This window comes from Ochlerotatus camptorhynchus, unplaced genomic scaffold (genome assembly GCF_037179485.1).
Source record: "Ochlerotatus camptorhynchus isolate MF236.1 unplaced genomic scaffold, CSIRO-AGI_Acam_v1.1 ptg000139l, whole genome shotgun sequence".
Taxonomy (NCBI): Eukaryota; Metazoa; Arthropoda; class Insecta; order Diptera; family Culicidae; genus Ochlerotatus; species Ochlerotatus camptorhynchus.
In genome coordinates, this window is record NW_027040629.1 from 889,970 (window position 1) to 899,670 (window position 9,701).

At 40.5% G+C, this 9,701-nt stretch overlaps 1 protein-coding gene across 1 annotated transcript; it reads right to left on the bottom strand.

Annotated features, from left to right (window-relative positions):
* Positions 1-3,927: 3,927 nt before the first annotated feature.
* Positions 3,928-7,888, bottom strand: LOC135700602 (focadhesin). The gene is made up of 5 exons (XM_065221142.1): positions 7,309-7,888; positions 6,031-7,239; positions 4,770-5,958; positions 4,184-4,714; positions 3,928-4,118 (listed from the first exon to the last, which is right to left on the bottom strand). The coding sequence occupies exons 1-5, from the start codon at positions 7,806-7,808 to the stop codon at positions 3,966-3,968; spliced, it is 3,582 nt and encodes a 1,193-aa protein (XP_065077214.1). The 5' UTR covers positions 7,809-7,888; the 3' UTR covers positions 3,928-3,965.
* Between the last annotated feature and the right edge of the window lie 1,813 nt (positions 7,889-9,701).

The following is a 9,701-nucleotide window of genomic DNA, read 5'->3' on the forward strand; positions in this document are numbered from 1 at the left end:
GTGGAGTGCCCCTTTCTGAATCCAAACTGTTCCGGAAGGAGAATGTCCCTGATGAATGTGGGCGTCTTAGTGGAATACATGTATAATGAGAGAGAGAAGGATTAGTATTTTCCATTTAATTCCACTACTTTATTTGCTTATCCTTGACAGATACGCGTATTTCGTCTACAATGTGCAGACTTCTTCAGTGTCTTGTACTAATACTCGACTGAAGAAAACATCGCATTTACCGAATATATATTAACACAGGTACATTTTCACTTAGAAACTAGGTAAACTTAAATTTAATTTTCTATAGGAACAGGTACTCCGCTGCTGTTGTTTTCCTCGACAAACTTGAGCAAACGATTGAGAATGAGTTTCTCGAACAATTTGCTCAGCGCTGAAAGGAGACTGATTGGTCTGTAGCTTGAAGACAATGTTGGATCATTTCCGGTTTTGCGGATTGGTACGATTTTTGCTAATTTCCAGATGCTTGGAAAGTAGTTCCAAAAATTTGTTGAAGATAGCGGTTAGAAGAGACTGCACTTTCATGCTGAGTCTCTTCAAAATCAAGTTGAATATACCGTCAAACCCGGGACCCTGTTGTACTGTAATAATATCCACCGGAGGCACGACACACGTTAAACACCGAAGGTTTTCTGTCTCTGTTGGCCCTCCCGGAGGTTCTTCAAGATTATCACTTTCTTCTTGTTCTTCCGAAAATCTGACGGATTCGTCATTGCTTGGACTCTCTGTGATCTGAAATGTGTCCGCATCCGCATCCGATCATCTAAAATTGAATCAATATTTATAATTAACCCATCAGGTACTTCTAAAAACGTATTCAGGAATTGGTACTTTCAATTTCATCATTTCCGAAACCATAAAAACCGTCTGTTTGATTATCATGCTTATTAGAAATCGACTCTGCCTTTTTTTCATCTCCTGCCTAACATAGAACTGGTTGGTATCATTTGCAGGACCCGGCCAAATCAAGGCTTACTGATGTTTCTCAAATAGTTTTAGCTGTCCAACCTTGAGGTGCGATTCAAAACCCCGCAGTAAATTGTTTTCCTTAATAGTTTCGCTGCTGTCCGGTTGAATACGCCCGTCCCTCTCATTATTGCACTCAAAAAATTCTACACGTTAATGCTACGTGAAAACATATGTGGATTTTTTCCATCGCACTTTTCACGTAATACGTGACTTCCATGTAGTGAAGAAAGCTTCCATTCTAAATTTTAACATTGGAGTTTCACGTAGAAGCTACGTGAAATTTCAGTATTAACAACGAGTTATTTCAGTAGATTTTAAATGGAATCATGGTATAATTTAAATTAAAACCAAATGAAGAATATATTATTTTTGGATGAATAGTACTTACTTTTCTATAGAATTTCATTGATTTATGTAAAGTAAATACTTCAATACTTGCGTTAATTATCTCATTATTATTTATTGCATTCATTAAACTAACACATTGCAATAGCCATGAACCTTTTTTTTCACCTTGGATAACATTATTTTGTGATTCTGCATTCTGCCTATTTCTGGCCGCTTCGTAAGATGGAACAGTTCCATGAACATGAACAGCAAGTCGCCCGGATCTTTGAGGGAGATTTTCGAACGCAGGATGATCACGGCGAAGGCGATGAAACGCTGATACTGGGGCAGGGGATGCCGGTGGAGTTTCAACTTAATTGTTTTGGAATTGCTTTGGGGACAGCTGATGGAGTGGAAGGTTTCACCGGAAATTTCATTGCTGGAATAATCTATAGGTTTGGAGTAAGTTCTTGTGGACTCGCGGGAACACTGTTTTCCTTCTGTTTATGTTACTGGCTGAGGTGGCGTGTAAATTAACTCAGAGTACAGAGTACTTCCAAATTGTTTTAGTTGGAAGGTTCGAAGAACTTTGGAATTTGGTCCGTAGTTATGTCCTGTAACTCGAAAAATTCAATTCAAACTCTGTAAAACAAATAATACAAATTATACCACATTATTTATACAATAAAATAACTTTTACCGTTCAAAATCTGTAAATCAGCTAACACCTCTTGCAGTATGTACTGCAGAGTGGCCATGTTTCTTATTTTTTCATACATGTAAAGCACGTAGCATGTACGTGAAGGTCAAGCTGTCAAAAGAGTGCCTTCAACGTATGTGATTTTCACGTAAATGTTATGGGATAAAAAAGTGGATATGAAATGTGTTCCTTATGAACATCAAATACTGATAACTAAATTCTACTTGCGTCAGGTAAACTCGCAAAAAATATACGTATTGAGATCTACGTGATTTTTCACGTAGCATTAACGTGTAGAATTTTTTGAGTGTGGGCTTATCTTGCTCTTGAAGAAGCATTTGATAGTTAACCGCATTAGGATCCCACGGCACGATTCCACACTTGCGGAAACTATTTACAAGTATGGGTTTCAAGTTCTTCATATTATCAACCACTTTTTCCAAGAGCAGTGCATTTTCATGCTTTGGCAAGGACTCACCAGCATGAAAGGTCCAATACTCAATAAGATGTCTGTTCCAGTGGACCTTCAATGGTATAAAAAAGGATACGTCCAATGACTGGAGTACGTGTGTCGAATTCGGGAACAAGAAAATCAGAGAGATCTGGTTCGTGCGACAATATTCAACAGTCTGGTACGATACGTGAGAGGAATGACCATCCACAAAAACAATAATTGGTAGCGGTATTTCTGTCTTTTCAACCTTGGTACAAATACATTCTTCAAATATTCAAAAAATGTTTCTTGAGTCATCCATCCTGATTGATTTCTTCCAACAGCCCAACCTGGTGGTGCTCTCCGCGCGATTTCCGCCGGAAGACGTTGCTTGTAAGGGAAAAGAATAAACGGCGGAGCAAGCGTCCCGGCGGCGTTGGCCGCAAACAAAGCGGGAAAACTTTCCTTCTCGGAGTTTCCGTTGTTTGTGTGAATATATGTTTCTCCAGTGTTGGCAAAAACCTGCTCTTTTGTCGGAACCATCCTAACTGCCGATTCGTCCATAAAAACACACATGCTGGCTTCGCAAGAACTTGCTGTAGCTTTTCATTGTTTATAAATTAATCAACTTCACTGAACCAGTTTTTTATCTGTTTCTCCAAAACCGCAGTGCGTTGCTTCGAGATAGCACTCGGTACGCATCGAGATATTTCAGGATGGCGTCGTAAAAACAGCTTCAACCACTTACGACCGGGGGTTCCTCCAGGAAAAGGGTTAGGTCTACCAGAGAGCTGAAGAAAGTATCCAACAGATGTTTTCAATCTTTGGGCATCAACCGGAAAGCCCGCTTTTGCCGCAAAACGAATCCAGTCGATTAGTCCTTTTCTCTTTCGCAGCCAAAATCGTTGGCTTCCCCCGTGAACGCTGCTTTGATTATTTCAGCTTCCACCGACCAGTGGCCTCTGGAACGCCAAAAGAATTTACTGATTGCCACCTCTACGTGCCATGTCAACAGCTTTTCCAAGCTAAGCTTCGGTTTAGACTAGGTACTTTTTATTGGATTTAATTTCGGATCCCATGTTTTCGTTCTGGAAATAATTAGGAACGCAAAGTTTTCGGTCAAAAAAATTGATTAAAACATAAATAAGTAACATTGCAAGCATCAGATCACTAGTAATACATACGTTCTTACAGTTATATATATTTTTATCACAAAAAAACTGATTTTTATATGCAAACTAATGAAAATTGTACAACGCGTTTCTTAGCTCCATTGTTATGGAAGATGAAAATTTACGCACTTGACAGATGATGTTTTTCTTTTGCTTTTATTTTGACGTTACTTAATAACTAAATTTCAACCAATTGATACATTTCAGTTTTTCGACATTTAAGCCTTGGTTAGTAGCGAAACGTTGATGGGATTTCGGAAAATTTTAGGAACGTAAATGGATCGATTACAAATGTCAAAGTCAATATATAACTCTTTGCTGAGCAATTTCAATGTAACTAGGCAGTCATCTATACTTACAGTCTACGTAGCGAAACAAATTTGGGCCACGCTTTAGATTGTTGGAAATACGATTGTTCCTTGCAGCACAGCAGAGCGTTGCGGAAGCATTCTGCGTATGGTGCAGAGATACTCGGATGGTTATACAAATGGTAGAGGAATTCATAAATCTGGAATAAAAATGATCATTCGTGAAAGTGACAAAGAAATCTCGTCTTAATCATATGCAATTTACCTTATTTTCAATTTCCCTCCACAAGTTCAATCGGAACACCATGATCAAACTTGGTGGGAAAATGGAAAACCTCATGTCTAGATTTTCCACTACCGTCTCATTTCCCAGCAGCGCTCCATACCCCGATAAACTGATCACAGCTATGAAGAACACATCCAGCAACAGTATAACTTCCTTCATCTGGTGAGACTGCTGTTCAGCCAGGTTGGATTGAATGTAACCGATCAGTTCGATGATCCATCCGTTCAAAGCTTTATGATTTTCCAGGGTTGGCACAAAATCGAAAAACGAACGCAAGAAGTAACGCCGAGCTTCTGTTTCGAAACTACCCATGGATTTCAGTATGTCGCTTAGTCCCAGCAGATGCAAATCGGTGGCAGTCGGGTTGTGCTTGTGGATGGAAAATTGTAGGAAGATGACTTTTTCCAGTTTGGTCTGATTGCGTTTATCGAGCCACGTGCTGGGTTTGAGAAGCGAGGTCAAATGTTTCGAGGGTAGGACGCTTAGCACCTTGACGTACTCGTCGAAAGTCTAAAACGATAGATTACATTAGCATTTCCACGGTTGACGCAGTAAAGGAACTTACCGGTGTATTAACGTTGAATCGACTGAACAAATTTTCCAAAGTTTCGCAAAGATATTCGAAATTTTCCTCATTTTGATATGTCTTCTTCAGAATAGCTGCCTTTAAATTTTCAACAACTGTTAAGAAGGGGCTTTTCTCATTTTCTTTCACGTCCTCAGAACGCTCCAATAAAAATTGCAAAGCCAAATGCACGTATCTCTTGTAGATGTCGGTTTGCACTGATTCTGTGATTACGTTCAAAAACTCCAACACGACTAGGACATCTTCCACTTCCATGTCGTTTTCCACCGCTTCGCTGAGGTAGTTTTCCACTATCCGTTTGGCAGTTCCTGAGACTGGCATTTGTTTAATGGCAATCCGAAGGCAGTACTTTTTCGCTTCGAAACAGTGGTGGAAGTATTCGTGCAGAAAACACCAATCTAGTGGTGGAATCGGTTTGGGATACTTTTTCGCCACGATCCTAAGGAGATTGAACAAAACGAGATCGTTGGTATCCGAGGCGTTCATTTTTCCTCCATGGTTAATTAGATAGTGAATGACCGCAGCAAGGATGCTGCTCTTTGGAAAGTGTCGCAAGGATGTTGGCTCTGGTCGCCCTTCTGGCATTAGATATACTCCTCCTCGGTAGGTTTGCATTTCATTGTGTACGTGATGAGCGACCAAGTTTCCGGCTTGTTCAATAGCCGAGTGGTTGACGAAATGAATCAATTGAATCCAACATTCACCGGGAATCCGTCTCGCTTCCAGCGAATCATCATCCTCACTAGGCAGAGGGATTCCCTGGCGGAAGATATCAGGAATGTGGAAAATGTTCATCATTTCCGGCGGGAAGGATTTCAACGATTCCAGTGCAGCAACAATCACTTCACGATCATCGAAATCGGTTACAAACTGCCACAACTTGAGGATGATTTCATTGACTAGCCGTTCCTGTTCGAGAGAGTTCACCTTGATTGAAGGAACGTTGGCAAAAAATCTGCACAGGCTGCGAATGATCCGAGGTCGTTTTTCGTGAGTGAACTTGAACCCGAGAACCTTCCAAGTTGAGACAATATTGACAACGTGATTTTCGCAGAGACTGGCAATGGCATCGATTGCCAATGCTACAGCTGCTTCATTGTTGACATCTTCCGGGCGGCTGAGAATTTCCGAGAACAAGTTCACCAAGTCCGCTCCGTGCTGATGAGGTCTGAAATTGATAGTTTTCAATAACGAATTTTAATTTTAATTTAAGTGAACCAGCAGAAAGAACTACTCTTACTTGATCAAACAAACTTCCCGAATGGTGTAGGTCCTGGCCAAGGTCGTTTCCCATGGATCCTCTTTTGCTCTACGGCTAGTGTCCTTCAAAACATCGTACAAAAACGGATAAGTTCTTGGTTCAGCCTTCCACAGCCGTAGATACAGATCCAAACTCGTCGCTCTATCCACATCTTTCGCCAAAGCTTTCAGCACACCCAACACGTGATCTTTCGCACCCATGGATGCTAGACTTCTCAGCAGATAAAGTCGTTTGTGTGGATTTGTGTCGTTGGCCAGCGAGAATAGAATCGGCGTTAGAATTCTGGAGCACCTTTCTTCGCTTGATCTGGAACACATAACGAGCTGATCGAAAACCTTTCGCCAGTCTTCATACGGAAGTTCCTTCATGTAAAACAACCCCCTTATAACCAAATCGATTTTTTCGCTGAATCTCACGTTCTGAGATATTGCTTCTAGGAAATCAGTCACTGAATGCTGTCCGATTTTCACTCTGTTCCACCACATACAGAAATGGCTGTATTTGGCAATATCCTGATGAAAGAAGCCCGCTGGACAAACGAACAAATAATCTTCAACCTCATTTCCGCCTCTATTACCCACTACTGTGTGCATAATAAAATTGCAATCTTCAAGATAGTTTTGCACAAAGGTTTGCTGTCCCAATAGTTGAACCGCGCCATCCAGAATCATGAGTTGGCTCAAACGATTACATCCGGACTCCAGCAGGAAACGCACAATTCTCATCAAGCCCAAAATATGAGCAGGAGCTAGGCTTTGCAGCAAATCGGCCAATATCATGAGCAACACACTATTATAGTTGATCATTTTATGCTCTCCCTTAACGGCGTGCAATGTCGATAATATCTTTAAGAAATTCTCCGAAGGATCATAGTTGAAACCAATCAATTCCTTACTAACTGCAGCAAGATACAGACAAATATCCATTCGCAAACAGTCGAACCGTTTGTTTTCAAGCGAGTAGAATTCCAACGCTTCTAAGAGAAGATTATTCGTATAGAGACACTTGTCCCCCGTGGAAGTCTTACTCCAGGCCACAATATCGTAAATCATCGAAACGGCAGCTTCATCGTTGACTGAACTCATCAACAGGGCGCGCCACATCTTCTGAGTTTCCGGAAACAACACCGTGTTGTTGAATACATGCAAAAAAACAGGTCTCAAGAACTCGATGCTGTTCTTTCGAATGCTGCAAAGTAATTAATGTTTCGTTTAATAACAAAAAAAACACCAACATTATCTCCCACGCCATACTCACAGCTGATCATGATGATGGCAAATCTCGTTGACCTTGGTACCAAAAGATAGCACATTAACCACATCCCTAGTGCCAAGCAGCAATATCAGCGGATGCTGCGGTGGCTTCAGATCAAACTGGCAGACGTACTTTTCTTCTCCCAAGGCCAAGCATCGTCGTCGTAGATCCAGCAGTAGCAGCTCAAACATCCCATTGCCAACGGCCGACAAATGGGCCGGTGAAGAGTTGGCTAATGCCGTTACCAAAATTCCCAACGTTTGGCCCAGGTCCAACGATCCGATGCTTACCAAATGGAACAGCGCTTGAACGGCAAGCTGCGCAGTTTGCGGATTGTCCGACTTGCATAAACTCTTCAACAGTTCGACTTCATTTGTTCCAGCAGAGCCGGATTTGCCGCCGGTCTTGGTTCTCCTCTCAGTTATCAACTTTAACGCTTTGTGAATGGCACTCGCGGTTGCTAGAACACTACATTTACTGCCTATTTGTTTAAAGTCGTCCATTTTTAAGATTTTTTAAGGAAATTTTGCAAAAATATACAAAAAAAATTACTTTTTAAAATTTTTAACTTGAGCAAAATGCATCAAACTCTTGTGATGAAACATGAAACGTCAACAGATGGTTGTTTACCTGCTGCAGGGCTGTGTTTAACTGTACAAGGCAGGACAGGGTGAACTTTTGTCGTCAAGAATATAAACGAAAGGTACGTATTCATTCGTAAATTATTCAGCCATTTTCTCATAGATGTCGCAATACACGGGCAATTAAATCCCTCAGATTTGAGTTTCATTAACTCACATTCTAGTTGAAATTCTGGTACTACAATATCAGTGCTAACATTTGAAAACGGCGCAAAAGCCATTTGTAAACAAATGGTTTGTGGGCCCTTTACTAGCTACCCGAAGAACGCCCACGCAAACCAACAGCATCGTCAGGAAGGGGAAAATTTCCCCTACCCGATGTTGCTGTTGTGTCGCGTGGGTGTACTTCAAGTAGTGAGTAAAGGGCCCACAAACCATTTGTTTACAAATGGCTTTTGTGCCGTTTTCAAATGTTAGCACTGATATGTTTGTTTTGATTCTCTAAGAAAGTTTGACAGATAAAATGAGGGGTTCGTGGATTTTCCTATGTTTCTACTGGTGCATCGATAAGCTTACGACATTTAATACATTCAATATGTATTGTTATGTTAATTATGATTATTATTCCATACCCAACACTATATACCACACTTACCAACAATGGATAAAAATTGTTTATAATCCTTGCTTATCTTAAAATAAAATCACAGACATAACACATTGAATATTTCTCACCGTAAGACATCGTCGCTAAAACATTACCGCCATCTGTTGAGTACACTGTAGTGGGTAGTACCAGTACGCTGAACAGATGGCGGTAGTGTGTAAACGTCAACGCAAGGGAATTGACTATGCGCGCCACAGGTGGTGGTACTACCAACTGCGATACTTTTAAATTGACCGTTAAATGCTTATTCCATGAACAACTTGCGAGTGCTATGTCTGTTTGTCTGTGATAAAATGGTTATGGAACTTAACATGAACGTTTGTATGATAAAGTTTTAACCTCGGTTTTAACCTTATGTATTTTGTTTTTTTTTTTTTATCTGGACCTTACAAATAATGGGTTGTTAAGAGCCATTACCATTCATAATAGTTGTTTTCTCCATACAATTTCGGAAAGAGAACTATATTAGAACCTTTCTACTTATGGTTTGAGAACTTTAATGGTAATGGTTATGGTAGTCAGTAAGGTCCATGGAAGGTTTTATAACATTAATCAACTTTATGCGAAATATATCGCAAATTGGTTGCCTGTAAATTAATGATTACCAATTAACCGATAACCGATAATACAAAACCATGCGTGTACCTTACTGACTACCATAACCATTACCATTAAAGTTCTCAAACCATAAGTAAAATGGTTGTAATATAGTTCTATTTCCGAAAATGTATGGAGAAAACAACTATTTTGAATGGTAATGGTTCTTAACAACCCATTATTCAAGAGCAAATTTTCATTATGTCGTAAGTAACATTCGCACCGATCCGAGAAAAATAAAGTTTTGTTTTGATGACCGAAAAGTTATTCCTATTTCCAATTAAACACATATAATCTCATAGTGATAGCAATGTTTAACATATTTTTTTTTTCCTTTGGTTTGTTTTTTTCCGTCGATCTTGTTTTCCGTGCTTAGCACCAATGCTACCGACGTGCCAGGAAGGCAGCTCCCACACCTGGACCCTACCTATCGATCCATCAACTCATGAACCGGGGACCAACGGCTTTACTTCCCATCCGAAGGAAGGCGTGATCAGAGATGTTATGCCTCAGAACATCCCGGCGGCGCCGACTGGGATTGAACCCAGACC